General features: G+C 43.1%; 1 protein-coding gene across 1 annotated transcript; it reads left to right on the top strand.

Annotated features, from left to right (window-relative positions):
- Positions 1-3,134: 3,134 nt before the first annotated feature.
- LOC122760951 (ankyrin repeat domain-containing protein 50-like) lies at positions 3,135-8,391 on the top strand (the record flags this gene model as incomplete). The annotated part of the gene is made up of 2 exons (XM_044016151.1): positions 3,135-6,680; positions 6,960-8,391. A coding segment is annotated over one exon (3,543 nt), but the record flags the coding sequence as incomplete, so codon positions are not given.
- Positions 8,392-16,281: the final 7,890 nt, after the last annotated feature.

Raw genomic sequence — 16,281 nt, 5'->3', positions numbered from 1 at the left:
GTGTGGTTCTGGACTAGATTTTGAGTTGGTGAAACAAAAGGCTGGAGGAAATAAAGGGGAGGAAGAGTGAAAAGTCCTTTGATGACAGCACGAAATATGATCTTTATTGCTTGAAGTTTGAGCCAGCAAAGTGGTGAGAACACGGAACAGGAATGCACATTAGGGTCATGTGGTACCTTCAAGTCTTTCACTATCTTTTGATACAAACCTGAAAGTTAACGTCCCCAGATTCCCAGGCTTGTGTCATCAATGATTTATCAGTCAGGGATTTTTTTTGAAAAATATATGCCATCTTTTAATGTTTTTTTTTCCTAGTCTTTAAAGATAGAATTACTTTAGACATTTACCTATAGCTACTTCACCATATGCCTGGTAATGGCAGTGACTCAAGCGTGTGAACTGCTGCAGGGGTTGTGGAGTGAGAGAAGGGACTATGGAGGGTGGGAAAAATGCAGCACAGCCACCGGCAACAGAGAATAAAAGTGGGTTAGGGTCATTGAGTTGTCGTAATTATCAGGCAGTTATGTTGTACAATTGCGAGGGAGCAATACTTTATAGCTTTATCAATTGAAACTGTTTGCACAGCTGCCCTTTAGTTAAATCGTAGACCTGGACATTTAGAACGAATAAGTGATAATCTGGGGTTCGCTCTGGTGTATATTGCATTGTAAAACGACACGTCTCTGTCCATATGAACCCTGTTATTATGAAGTGATTAATCCAAAAAAAAAGTATGCCATAAAATGTTTTACGATGAGGTAATTGGTACTTATCATTTAGCCCAATTTTTATGTGCATTATATTAACTTAATCCACATAAACAGAAGAAAAGAATCAGAAAAAAAAGCTGTCAAGTATAAAGATATAGTTTAGATAGACAAGTACAGCAAAATGACTCCAGTGAGTGCACAGATTAATACATAAATAGTAAAGTAAAAGAGAAACACAATCTTATATTAAAGAGGGGACCCCTCCACTCACTCCTTCTTTTCTCTAGTGCGTCAACGAAGCTACGATGGCCTTCGCATACATAAAAGGATGCTGTTCTTCTTTGTTTGCACATTAACCTTCCACTTTAAAATGCAAACATTGTGCTTTGGCTGTTATCTTTTCATGCTGCTTAAGAGTCGTAACGGTGCAAGGTGCCCGTCTCCATAAAGCAAGGTCCTTGCCTATAATACACATAAAAGGCACATTTTTTAAACGATACGAAAACCAAACTACTTTCTTAAGTGAATATACTGTTAAGAAAAGGCATGTTTCTACTAATTAACCCGGGGCATCTATTAAAAGATGTGCAATTGGAAAACAACCAGTGAAAACAGGCACAGGCAATAATAAAATGGTGGAATGTAAAAGAATAAGTTATGTGTAGTCGTTATCGCTGGCGTGATTGCTAGTGTTAGTCCTGTTTTATCGCAGTTTGAAATACAATGAAGGTCTTAAAAGACAGAGAGGGATCACTGTGAGTTGTTGTTAGTGGGCGCAAGCTTATCTTGAACAAACCCAGGAGCAGATGATAAAGACAAACCAATTGCTCCTCTGTTTACCAGGATCTGCAGTCCAAACTGTCAGTGCTGTTGTTGCTGTTGTTAAACTCATCAGGTTATCTGGCTTCCAGTTGCAGTTACCACCAGGCCTGTGTGGAATAAGATTTCCCTTTTCTGCCTGTAACAAAACTCTGACCCAGACTCGGTAACAGTCGAGTCCCATTAATACTATATACAGGGGAAAGTGTTATATAATCAAAGCAATCACATTTCTCTGTTTAGACGAAAGTGTTGCCGCTTTTTTTTTTTTGCTGAATTGATTTTTTTTTTCACGACCTCCGAGTACATAAAATGTTCAGTCAATAAGAAAAAAGCCTAAAATCGAAACCTTAATTACCAAAATTTTTAAGTCAATCTTAATGAGGTGGTGTTCAGCCGGGCATACACAGTAAGTGTGCACTGATTCACCGAGTCAAATGCAAATGCTGCAGACGCATTAGCTGTACAAGGACTGTAAGTCACTGTTAATGGTGCGGGACTGCATGTCAATAACACAGAGAGTGTGTGACTGTTTTTTTCTTTTCTTCCTGTCCCAGTGAACCCTCGAGGACCATGGGAACTGTAAATAAAAGTATGCAGAAATGCTCTCGCCCTCTGGCTGCAGGCTGCACATGCACACCACAAACAGATTGTGTTAACATGCAGGGAAGTTAAAAGTTAAAGTGCCTCGGCTAATGTGCATAAAGTTCACTTCTTGCACATTAGCGGAGGAATTCCTATTAGAGATTATTCATTAAGACCCACTGTGATAATTTCTTTTTTTTCCAGCAGGATTTCTAAAGATTTGAGCTGGGAGCCTTTAGTACAATAATAAGTTAGCCATTGGAGAGATGTTTTACAGGCAATTGATGTGCTACAGGCGTAGAAATAATGTCCCCTCTGCTCTCCCCCATACATCTCAAGCTCTTTTTTGCAGATTTGCTCCTGCTGACAGAGCGCTAATAACCTCTGCACTCAGTCGATGGGTTGAGTGACCAGTCAAGCAGGCTTCAGTGTTGAAAGGCATTCAAGTTGTTTTTTTCTGGGTCAAATAGTTTTTGAAAAGGGTGATGCTTGTTGTGGAGTGGTACACGGTTAAGCAAGAGCACAGAGATATTTTTGAATTATATTTCATTCATGTTTATAAAGTACAAGCGTCTGAAGACTTTACAACTTTTGTTTGTCTTCACTGCTTAACACCGTGTTTTGTTTGGTGTGCTCGTGACTTTGTTGTCAGCGGTGCTTTACGAGCTGAAAGGATAGCAAACTCCTGCTGATCGTGTCTGCTTCCAGCAGCCAGAGGGGGTCTCGCCCTCATTTCCCCTGAAAGTCTCTTCTTTAATACCATGGCTTTACTGTTAATTATCCTATGCGTTTGGAAATTAAAGGTCGGCCTAATCTAATTATCCAAAGATACAAGAGCAGTGGATAAACACTGGTTATAATCTTAAGGTCAGATGTAGGATAATTACTCAAGGGCCACTGTGGGAAATTAATGCTAATCATCGTTAACTAAGACTGCTTCTACTGCCCCCACCATATGTATCTTCTAGATGTCTGCCCCGTTGTGTGTCTGTTTTCAGACTTGTCTAATATCCCTTTTTCTTTCTTTCAGGTTTCCGCAAAATCAGCCTCGACGATCTACGAAAGGCCTACATTGTCAAGGATGTGCAGCAGTACATCCTCCACAGGCTGGATCAGGAGGAGGCCCTGAGGCAGCATCTCACCAAAGAGACCGCGGAGATGCTCAACCAACTTCACATCAAAAGCAGCGGCTGCTTCCTCTACCTGGAGCGCGTGTTGGACGGAGTGGTGGAAAACTTCATCATGCTCCGCGAGATACGCGACATCCCCGGCACGCTCAATGGCCTCTACCTGTGGCTCTGCCAGAGACTATTTGTCAGAAAACAGTTTGCCAAAGTTCAACCCATCCTAAACGTAATCCTGGCAACTTGCAGACCACTCACAGTCAAAGAACTGTACCATGCAGTCTGGACCAAAAATATGACCACGACTATGGAGGACTTTCAGAAAAAGATGGACATTCTCTCCAAGTTGTTAGTCGATGGTCTTGGGGGCACTAAAATCCTGTTTCACTACAGTTTTGCAGAGTGGCTACTGGATGTGAAGCATTGCACCCAGAAGTACTTGTGCAATGCGGCAGAAGGACACAGGATGTTGGCGATGAGTTACACCTGCAGAGCAAAGCAGCTAAAACCACTCGAGGTGCAAGAGTTTGCACTACACCTGGTCAATTCCAATCTGCAGATAGAGCCGTTCAACCTGGCTCTTTGGATGGTTTGGAATGGAACTCCTGCTAAAGACTCTCTCACCACATCTATACCAAGAGAGCAGGAAGTCCTTCAGCTTCTGGTCAAAGCTGGAGCGCATGTTAACAATGAGGACGATCACGCCTCATGTATTGTCCAGCAGGCCCTGGAAAGGGAGGACTCGATAAGGACATTGCTTGACAATGGGGCATCAGTGAACCAGTGCGACTCGAGTGGAAGAACTCTGCTGGCCAACGCTGCGTACAGCGGAAACCTCGATGTGGTCAACTTGCTCATTTCCAGAGGTGCAAACATGGAGCTGGAGGACAACCACGGACAAACAGCACTTACTCTTGCTGCGAGGCAGGGCCATACCAAAGTGGTCAACTGCCTAATTGGTTGTGAGGCCAACATCAACCACACGGATCATGATGGATGGACGGCCCTCCGCTCAGCAGCCTGGGGTGGACATTCAGAGGTTGTATCTGCTCTGCTCTACGCCGGTGCCAAAGTGGACTGTACCGATGCTGATGGCAGAACCGCTCTGAGAGCTGCAGCTTGGGGAGGTCATGAAGATATCGTGTTGAACCTGCTGCAGCACGGGGCTGAGGTCAACAAAGCAGACAATGAAGGACGGACAGCTCTCATTGCTGCAGCTTACATGGGGCACAGAGAGATTGTCGAGCACCTCTTAGACCATGGGGCTGAAGTTAATCATGAAGATGTGGACGGAAGGACTGCCCTCTCAGTCGCTGCTCTCTGTGTGCCTGCAAGTAAAGGTCACGCGTCTGTGGTGAGCCTTCTCATCGACAGGGGAGCAGAGGTTGACCACTGTGACAAAGACTGCATGACTCCCCTCCTCGTGGCTGGCTATGAAGGACACGTCGATGTAGTTGATCTGCTTTTGGAAGGCGGAGCCGATGTGGATCACACGGACAACAATGGCCGCACCCCTCTTCTTGCTGCTGCATCAATGGGCCACGCCTCAGTTGTCAACACCTTACTCTTCTGGGGTGCTGCTGTTGACAGCATCGACAGCGAGGGAAGGACTGTGCTGAGCATCGCATCTGCTCAGGGTAACGTGGAGGTGGTCAGAACTCTGCTGGACAGAGGTCTGGACGAGAATCACAGGGATGACGCAGGCTGGACCCCGCTTCACATGGCTTCATTCGAGGGCCATCGCCAAGTGTGCGATGCCCTCATCGAGCAAGGCGCTCGTTGTACAGAGGTAGATAACGATGGTAGAATACCGCTGATATTAGCTGCACAAGAGGGACATTATGACTGTGTGCAAATTCTTCTGGAAAACAAGTCATGCATTGACCAGAGGGGATATGATGGGAGGAATGCTCTCAGGGTGGCTGCACTGGAAGGCCACAGGGACATTGTTGAACTGCTGCTGAGCCACGGAGGGGATATCGATTACAAAGACGCAGATGGGCGTCCAACACTCTACATATTGGCACTTGAAAATCAGCTGGCCATGACGGAGTATTTCCTTGAAAACGGGGCAAATGTGGAAGCTTCTGACACTGAAGGCAGAACGGGCCTACACGTCTCCTGTTGGCTAGGACATGTTGAAATGGTGAGGCTGCTGATAAACTATCATGCTGATGTGAATGCCTGCGACAATGAGAAGCGATCTGCCCTCCAGTCTGCCGCGTGGCAAGGCCACACGAAAGCCGTACAGTTTCTGATAGAGAGTGGCACACATGTTGACCACACATGCAACCAGGGGGCAACAGCACTAGGCATAGCCGCACAGGAGGGTCACATTGACGTTGTGCAAATACTTCTTGAAAATGGCGCTGACCCCAACCACGCTGACCAGTTTGGACGCACCGCAATGAGAGTGGCAGCAAAAGGTGGCCATTCAATGATCATAAAACTCCTGGAAAAGTATGGGGCCACAACGCTAAACGGCTGCAGTCCCTCTCCTGTACACACTTTAGAAGAAAAAACACCATTAGGAGTGACTGGGAAAATGCAGTCCCTCACCATTAAATCAAGTAGTTCTGGCAGCACCGGTGCAGGAGATCTGCAATCATCTGGACGTGGTCTGAACAACGGACCCGTCCATGCTTTCAGTTCGCCCTCAGAATCTCCCGATTCCACTGTAGATAGGCAAAAGTCCTCCTTGTCAAACAACTCCCTCAAGAGTTCAAAGAACTCGTCCCTGAGAACGACATCATCGACGGCCACGGCGCAGACCGTGCCGATCGACAGTTTTCACGGACTTACGTTCACAGAACAAATCCAGCAGCACTCACTGCCCCGTAGCCGCAGCAGGCAGTCCATCGTGTCCCCTTCCTCAACAACCAAGTCCATTGGTCAGCAGCCATCGTCTCCGTCCAATGACTTTGACTGGTCTCAGTTAAAACCTGGTCTCAAATCAACAAAGGGAAGCAAGAGCGGAAACGGGACATCAAACAATAAGAGCTCGGACAAGAAGAAGAACAAGAACAGCGGATCGACGCAAGGGCAAGTTTTGGAGTATGAGATGACACAGTTTGACAAGCGGATCGCCTTCAACAAATCAGTAGCCAACATTTCGGTGAAGGATCCCCACTGTAAGATCATGATTGGCGGCTCACTTCAGCAGGAGAGGGGACAAGTCCAGGATCAGTTCTTTATCCAGCAGCAGAGCTGCGCAGAGAAGAAGAGAAACGGCATCATGACCAACCCCAACTATCATCTACAGGGTAATCAGGTTTTCCTGGGTAGGGTAGTTTCTCGGACTGCACAGAACAGAGGCCACGAGGATGTTCTAGAGAACTATCCCATAGGGGAAACCGAGCTAAGCCTTAAACAAGCCCTGAAACTGCAGATTGAAGGATCAGACCCTGGGTTTAACTACAAAAAGGAGACTCCGTTATAGCTGGTAAGAAACACTTAAACCCTCCAGTATGTGCGTCAAGTATTGTAAAGTTGAAATTAAGGCCAGGGTGACAGAATGTAGATAATACTTCATTTTACAGCGGCTAATTTAGAGACTAATAACAGACCTTGAGTTGTTACTGGATTGTACTCAGAGCCGTCATTAGCTGGATTTCATCAGACTCGCACGGAGAATCAATCTCAATCTAGAGAAGCTGATTTTTTTTCTCCCCCTCCCTCCCAAACCAAACATTAACTTTGAATCATTCCTGTGCCGTTGCAGATGTCTTGAAACGCCATTCGTCACGCAGACCATCGGAGGGATTGTGCCAAAGCAACTGTTTTCACCTGCATTTCTGTTCTGTTGTTGTTGTTGTTGTTGTTGTTGTTGTTTATCAGATTAAATATAATACCTGGGGAAGATTGTGGATTTTCTGCCTGAGGCTTATGTGAACTGATACTTCGATGTGCCTACATCTGTTACAGCCTTCTTCATTTATTCATGCAAACCTATCATTTTTAATTTAATGTTAATGCTATTTAATAAACAGTGTATGCACTTTTAAAAAGATGAAAACGACAGACATGCATTTGTTCTATTTGCGTCGCGTACCATCCAGCAAATTGAAACAAACATCCAACGCTTTTTTTTTTTGTTTTTTTATTCTTCTATATCATGTTTGTTCTGTCTTTTTTATTTTATTTTATTTTGTCACACTGACAGCAATGTAACATTGAGTACATTGTCACAAACCAGAGGACATAGCAGTAACTGATGTCATGGTATGAACTTAAGCGCATTTATAGTCTGCCTTTTCTAGAGACCCCCGCCACATCTAATCTGTGTTAACCTTGATCAGTGTGCTCAATCTATGTTGTGTGTAATATATTGATAGCAATGGCAGTTACAAGCATATTTATTTTTGGAAAAAAAAGCCACTTTTGCTGCATTTTTTTTGTGTTGCATTAGCTCTATCATGGTGCTGTGTTCAGACGTTGCCTGCAGTTATTTTTGTTTGGACTCTTGGGTTTTTTTGTCCGCTTTGTGCATCTCTGTATTATTACAAATATCTTAAGAGAGCGAGATCCATTGAAAGTTAATTTTGTCCCTATGGGATTTTTTTTTTAAGTTGTTTATGTGTGTTTATGTTTTTGTGATGCATAAAAAAAACAAATATTTAAAATAACTCATTGTGTACCGGTAACAAAAGTTTGGTGCTATAAACGCAGCAGTTTCAAGTGACCGCAGTGCATCTGTCTGCGTTTGTCCTGAGTTCCGTGTATAACCTACTGCAATGCAAGAGAAACAAAAACCCAAGCTTTTTGTTTTCTTATTGTCACGTGGTTCCTTTTGAGTGATTTACTTGTGGATATTTCAGGGGCTCGTCACAAAAACCAGGGGGTTCAGCTTGTAGCCGTGAGTGGTTAAGTGTTAGAAATGCAAAAATTGTAATGCCAAAGTTGAAACGGCACACTCTGACCCCCCCTCTCCTCCCCGTGCGGAGCTGAAAATTAGCTCAACAGGACTTAACCCCCGCGGGAGAAGGAGGGGAGGAGGTGCTCGACTGTGGCACTGAGGGAACCAAACATCTGTTTCTCATGAACTCTGTGGAGCTGCGTTAGCGTTTACAGGCTGTGTCATATTTTTGCAGGCTTTTCACGCCGTTAACAGTGAGCTATTTTTCACCGCTAACCGGGATCAAGGGGGTGGCGGAATGGGGATCAGCAAACCTATCGCATGCACAAACACTTATAAGCCCTAGTGAAAGCTCCCAGCTCTCCATTTCTATGGTAGCTCTAATGTTATGCCATGAAGGGTTAAATAGAAGGATTCAAGGCAGGATGGAGTCGAGAAAACAGTGTTGGAAAAACAAAAGTGTATAGTCTTATTGAGAAGTTCTCTTGTTTGTCTTGACTGTGTATTGTCTGTCACCTTTGATTTGACTGTCAGTGGTTGGATTGTAAATAGCTTACCATGTACATTCGACTTTCAGTTAAAAAGAATTCCTGTATTATATGAAGTGGAATTTTCTGATGTATATTAAAGTGCTTAATAAACATATTTGCTTTCCTGCTGAGAAACTCTTTCCCTACTTTATTTAGTGAGTGATGGACATAAATGAATTCTCCTATTGGACAATTCCAGCTGTCAATCACATATTAAGCAAAGACTCATTTCACCACTAACTTGCATTCAAATTAAGTTCTTTCTGCAGCCAGCAAAAAAAAATTCTTCAGGGTCTGAAAAAAACGAACAGAAACCGAAACACATAAAATTTCCTAAAAGCACACCCCGAAAAAAAATTGATCTTTCAAAAACAGACTCGAAAAAAAAAAAAATCTCGTAAAAACAGACCCCCCCGAAAAAATCCGTAAAATCAGTGTGTAATGTAATAGAATACTGTGATAGTTTTAACTAAACAACCGTTTTCACTTTTTCTCTAGACCCGCCCCCTCCTGACCAGACTAGATGCTCATTGGCCACCAGGGAGTGTGAGACCCCTGACCTGTGAGTTCCATGCATACATTTTCAGACATTTATCTCCACACTCACAGCAAAATGGACAAAGAGAATGATCTTTCACCACCGTCTTAATGTCTACATCTGTTGAATTTGTCACGCATGTGTGACAAATTGTAATATTTGGCTTTGTGCCGTTGAGCTCAGGTTATGAAAGCGTAAGTCAGCGCCAGCAGGAGCTGCTGTGTTTTCCTGTGAGGCGAACAACACACAACCTTAACCTGCTGCACACGTGTCCTCTGTGAGCCACGCTTGTCTTCTCCTTGTCAAAAATACCTAACCCTGAATCTCAAGACTAACATGGTCCATAAACTCCAGTGATGTCTGCATTTGTTTAAGATGAATAATAAAATGATAAAGGTCTTGTTCGCCTCTGTCAACCATTCAGATTTCATTTGACATCTGTCCACACGTACAAAACGCAAGGAGAGAATTTCTTCACATCAACAATTTTGAGCAGATTTTATGTATGAAATTGACTTTAATTGCACTGATCTTGAAACTAGTGAATTGCAAAGTACATCAATGCTGCTGGATTAAAAATGTGTGTCAGTATAAATACAGTATGTGTATTTAAAAAAGTCTTGGAATAAAAATCTCAGACCCGAAAAAAATCTTGTAAAAACAGACCCGAAAAAACAATCTTGTAAAAACAGACCCAAAAAAACAATCGTGTAAAAACAGACCTAAAAAAAGAAATTTCGTAAAAACAGACCCGAAAAAAAATCTCTTCATAAAAGACCCGGAAATTTTTTTTTTGTAAAAACAGACCCAGAAAAAAATCTTGTAAAAGCAGACCTGAAAAAAATTTCATAAAAACAGAACCCCCAAAAAATCTTGTAAAAATATACCTGAAAAAAAAATAGTGTAAAAACAGACCTTAAAAATCTCGTAAAAATATACCTGAAAAAAAAAAACGCGTAAAAACAGACCGAAAAATCGCGTAAATATAGGCCTGAAAAACGAAATCTCATTAAAACAGACTCGAAAAAAAGAAATCTCATAAAAACAGACCCTGAAAAAAAAGTGTAGTGTTGACGTTTGTGTTCCGTCAGTTTTAATCCACAAATCACTTTGACTATCGTATAAAATTACACTCAGAGTCTGAGTTATTGACGAGAATCACTCATATTGACAAACTGTTAGTGTTGACAGACGTCGATGTAAACTGCGACTCGATCAGACGGCAGACGACGACGACAAGCACGAGGCAGTGAATTATAGATTTTTTTACCCTGTATTGATGCTGTGAAACCGCAAGCTCTGCTGTTAACCCATAGAACACAGAGCTTTTCCATTACTATATTAAAACGTATAAACAGAGGCTATAAAAATGAGCTATATAGAGTGTCCATCCATCTTCTACCGCTTTATCCTCCATAGGAGGGTCGCGGGTGTTTGCTGTGCCAATCTCAGCTGACATAGGGCGAGGGTACACCCTGGACAGTTTGATATAGTGTCTTATATCCTTATTTTCAGCACGTAACATTGAAAGTTTGTTTTTATGAACGAAATAGAAGAAAAACTGTCTTTTTCGGTGATTTCTGCACAATTCATACCTTTGACTCAACGAAAAAACACACACACCCAGGATGTCCATATAAGGAGTTGTGTATTATTTCCACAGCAACTTACCAAGAGTGCATCTGCAGAACAGATCCATGCCATGTGAGCACTAGGGCTGCAATCTGACTAGTCCACTAGTCGTTACAGTAGTCCGTGACTAGTCGACTATTGAAATAGTCATTAGTTGCAGCCCTAGTAATCACAAAGGTTAATACCTACTTCAATGTGGGTCACGAGACGACACCGGGGCCAAACGGGGACAAACCAGGACAGTGCCGGCGTCACAACACACGGCTCCCGCTGAAGTGGAACAAGCATGTGAGCCAGTGCTATCACGTCCACCCTCCAGTTCACTCAGTTCATGTAAGAGAGGATGATTTGATCTATTTGAACACAAATGTTTATGCAGTTTCACCAGATTACGCTAACGTAATAATAAGCTACTTGAATCCGGATCCTTGGACTCACCCTTACAATTCACTTAAATTCAAAATTTGATGAATAGTATTATGGAACAGCAGCGTTTCAAATCAATTTTTGACTTATTTTTTTTGGGCCCAAATGGCGAGGACTGGACAAAGTAGTTACACTCAGTTTGAAGAACACATTAGGCGTAATCACCATCACCCAATAATTCAGGGAAAGAAGTGACACGGAGCAGCTGAAGTGGGATTTAAACTTCACTGTGGCCTTCGTCTGTGAGCTGTTGGAGGGTGGGTGTTAATGCGTAAACCATCTGCCGCACTGATGTCATGTAATGTGCACTGTCCAAGCTCGGAGATTCTTCTCATGGAGCAGCTGCCAGTGGCCACATCTGGTTCTTCTCCACCCATGCCCTTGTTTTGGATACAGCGCTAACAAGCCTCCATGCAACGCAGCACAACATGGAGACAGTTGCTGTCGTTGGAGACTGCGACGGACCTGAATGCCATGTGCAAACAGGTTTCCACTCCAGAAAAACACTTCTCCTTTTTTTTTTTTTAGCTCAGGAGAACAGAAACGTGCAGTTTTTGTTGTTGTGCTGCGCTGAAAAGCTGCCTTCACATGGCTCTCAGCTGGCTCCAGGTAATTATCAATTATGCTAATCCCCGTGTCCTTGTGTGGAACGCTTTTCTTGGGAAGGAGGAAATCACAAAGAATGCGAACACTCTCACGTTTTATTTGCCGTCTGGCAGAGCCGTGGACGCGACTCTGGGTCTTTATGTCCAGAAAATCACATCTGCGTATTGTAATGCTGTGTTTTAGCGCCACTGATCACTGTGCAAGACTCTGACATGGTCATGTTTTTTTCCTACATCCTGGACATTAGATCCTGTAAAGCCATGGTAGTAGCCCATAGTATACTTTTAAATAAGAGAATGGTTTCAGTGTTTTCACTTTTGGACAGATAGAGACGTTGAAACTGTGGCAAAGGATCTTTTTTTTTTACAACCTTTACAATATTATAGAGAAGAGAAACATAATGAGCAAACACTAGAGGCGTCAGTAAAGGGAAAAAACCCTTTTAACAGGAAGAAATCTCTGACAGAACCAGACTCAAAGATGTGCGGCAATGTGCCTAGACAGGTTGGGGTGAAAGGAAACAGGGACAGAGGAGAGACCTGGAGCTGATAGTATACATAACAGTTCTGAATCAGTGATGACATGTTTATAGAACTACAATGTCATTTATACAATTGTTGATAAGAAATGATACTGATATCAACTTTGAATTGGACTGCACACAATCATGAATCGCGTCCCCAATCAAGTGTCCCCATGCAAGTCGGGGAGTGCAGTAGTTCCCTGACCTGAATTTTGAATCTGCAAAACCTTTCGACAACTTTTCGCCTTTGACGTGTCCATAGCTCATTTACATTGTCACCAAAATGGACGCCAACATTCAAAGTGGCTGACTTCCTGTTGCGATGAGGCCATGGTTACAGTTGACTTTTTTGTTCGTCTTGCTCCATAATGTCTTCCCACCAAGTTTCGGGCAATTCGGTAGAACTCAATTTTGCCTCCCTTTTTTACCTTAGGGGGCGCTATAGAGCCCTTGAGCAACACACAGGTCTGGGAACTATGCCAATATTGCATTTTTGCCAGAGCTGACCTCCATGCAAAGAGTTTTTATGCTGGCTAACCCGATCAAAATTGACCGTAAATCCATGCATGTAATAATAATCTGAAGGATGACGATATTTTTCTCGCACATATTTGTGCCAGCAGCCGTTTCGGCCCCTCCCATTCGTGGCTCGGGCCTATTTATAGCATACAGAATGAATGGACACAATTTCACGTAGAAACACTTCAACACGTCTTCCAAAAAGAGTGGAAAAGGGGGTTCAACTCCATACTAAAGTACTGTACAGTATATGTATTACGTAATTACGGCCCCTATTGGTATGAGAGTCATGTGTCCCAATACTTTTGTCCACCTCACTGAGCAGGTACATGAGTGACAGAGTCGAACAGCACATTTCATCTCATCAGAGACACTTTTTATTCTCTCAATGTTAATTGGCGTTCTGGGAAACTGGCATCCACACAAGAATAAACAGTCAGCTTCTCCGGATCAGCGCCAGCAGTGATTTGGTACGGAGGCAGCCAAGTGGAGTCATTTTTTACAAAAGAGAATTTAAATCCATCCATTTCCTTTTTTATTTTTTTTTATTTTTTTAATAATGACCAAAGTGCAGTCATGCAGAGCGTTTTATCCGAGCGGGTTTCAAATGAGATTGACCCGAAGTTGCCAGTAAGAGGAACATTGTTAAAAGTGAGGTGAAAAAAGGTGTTTTCTTTTTTCCTTTAAAAAAAAAAACTCTTTGTAATTACTGACAATTCAAGAGAGGAAACGGCGGCAATTAAAGCACTTAGAATGGAAATGTGTGTTGTAGCTGAACCTTGATCAAATGTCCTTGAAAGGGTCTTTAAAGGAAGAAATAGCACATTGATTCTCTTGGCCGATGAAATGCTGCTGTGTATTTTTGGACAAGATTTGCTAAACTTTTCCGGTCGACCGAGAAGTTGCAACGTCACTGGGTCTGTGCCGTGTTTCTTAAGACATGAGATAATACTACATTATAGGACCATTTCCACCCAACTTAAAGTACCAGTTCCTGCAGGCCGTGGTTCCACAGCGGTGAAAGACCGGAGGAAATTACGCAAATGAGTGTGATGTCTTAGGAAAAGCTGTTGCGTCGCTAACTGACTTCAGAGCTCACACTGATCCCATTGAAACTGTATCGGATCCTTATGGAAGTGCGTCGGGACAATCACGCGACAAAACGACAGCAACCCTCGATTCTTTTCATCACACTCAGATCTGGTTTCAGGCTGAATTAGAAACACGTGGCCTGCTGGATTTTTTTATTTATTTTTTTTTAATGTGAGGAGATTTTACAAGCTGTTGCAACAAATCAAACGCTGAAGCACAACTGGGTTCGCTCAGTGCAACCTCCATGTCCATGACAATGGCTCCAGTACTGTTCCTCCCTGAGCAGGGTCAGTTTTGGGCCAAAGTACTTCCATTTACTTCCTCGTTCCTGTGGTGGAATTAAAAAGTTCTCAGGAACGTGATTAGGTTCTGGTGAAAAGTCAAGACCAAGAAGAGTCCACTATTTATGGCCTTGGTCTTGGTTTGTGTGGTCTTGACTACAAAACTAGTTAAGCGAAAAGAGACTTCCCCGTCAGACGTGATGATTTTCACAGCAACAAACTAAAATACAGGCAGCTGTGGTTCAGTGGTAGAGCGGTTTGCGCTCCAACCGGAAGATTCAGACTCAATCCTGGGAAAGACCCTTACTCGAAATTGCTCCTGGTGGCTGCAAATGGGTAAACATCACCTAGACTAGAAAAGGCATTTAGATGCAAACTACCGAGATACTAGTGTATCCTTCTGGAAACGTTTGTGCTATAAAGTCGACAGACGCTGGAAGATACCTAATCAATTTGGCCAAATTAGGCTCGTAAAAAACGCTTGCTTCAGACTTTTCAGATGAGAGTTTTTACGAATCCCTGTCTTAGTGACGGATGTGTCCGATCGAGCAATCGTGGCTTGGCCAAAAATCAAAGAATTTCATGCCACATAATGCATCATCACCTGTGATGATGCTGTGTGTGTGTGGCATTCAACTGAACTTTGAATGTTGTTCAGAAATGGTTGAAAGAATGACTTTTGTAATAGGACTGGCGTACTAATCAGTACAAGATCCAAACGTACAAGTATCTTAACCTCCCTTGGTGTCTGTAAACAGGCGTAGTTCACAGAGCCACAGTCATAATTTAAGTTTTTACCTCCAACAACCTCTAAAGTGCCAGAAATCCCTGATCCACCTGAAGTATTCATTGAGCCGTTGGTATTGATCTAAAAGCCCATCATTCCCCCTGCAGATACATGATGATCACCCTGTGCTATGGGGGCAGCATCAATCTTAGTTATAGCCACTGTAAAGTTTGGACTCACACGGTGCCAACAAGCAGTCATCACAAAGTTGCTTTCAGATGCTGTTGTGACAACGTGCCTGCCGAGTTTTATACTCTTTACTGGCGACGGTTCAAACGTGGGGTATTTGCGCTGAACAAGGCCATTCTTGTCCTGGAAACATGACTTTTTTCTTGCAAAAGAAAGCGTCTTAAAGAGCTGTTTTCTCCTCTAACTGAGGTTCGGTGAATTGAGAATTTAGAGGGAAAAAAAAGGGAGCCTGCGCTTAAAAATAGGCAGCTTTGAAAGGAGACTCTGTTCAACAACAATGCAGCAACTCACGAGCAACAAAGCTGCAAAATGAGAGATTACACGTACTGTACTCCTCTTTGTTGCCTGTTTACATTATCTCGACAGTCTCTCATCAAGGAGCGCCGATGAAAAGCTTTCATTACCTCCTCTCTGTGGAAAACCTGTTTTCTTCTCTGGAGCTCGGCACGGCGGCCCCCGGCGTGCACACAGGTGTTCCACTTTCACTGAACACTGAGCGGGATCATTCCCACACCTGACTACAATGTGGAGTCAAAATGTCTGTCACTGGGGAGACAAAACACTGACTGAGTTGGGTAAAGTGCGCCATCGTAGTGTGCGTCGTTAATCGTGACGGCTGAAGCCAAGGATAATAAATAGACTGAAGCTTAAACACAATAAAAAGCCTGTTACTCTACAGGGCCCAGATATTCCCGTTTGAGACAAAAGCAGCTGCCTGTAAATCAGAGAGGTTTTCAGCATTTCATAGCTCTGTCCTTCCTTTTCATCACAGTCACTTTCAGATGCAAACACTATATCCTGGAAATGTCAGCTGCAGAGGAAATAAAAACTTTGGGCTTTGTTTACAACTCGAAGTTTGGGGGAGAAGTGTTTTTTGAAAAGGTTTCATTAACCCAGGAGGTCAGGAGAATTTTTCCCGACCTGTGAAGCATATAATCGTTCAATTTACGTCCGTCTGGGTTTATGAGGTTTGCCCCCCTGACAGGAGTGAAAAATGTGGGACTGGGTGGAATCTGTACCGAGCAGCAGGGGATTTTAAGCTTTAAATATGTACAAGGATAACCT

The sequence above is a fragment of the Solea senegalensis genome, unplaced genomic scaffold, assembly GCF_019176455.1.
Source record: "Solea senegalensis isolate Sse05_10M unplaced genomic scaffold, IFAPA_SoseM_1 scf7180000014214, whole genome shotgun sequence".
Classification (NCBI taxonomy): Eukaryota; Metazoa; Chordata; class Actinopteri; order Pleuronectiformes; family Soleidae; genus Solea; species Solea senegalensis.
This window is presented reverse-complemented; position numbering and strand designations above follow the sequence as displayed.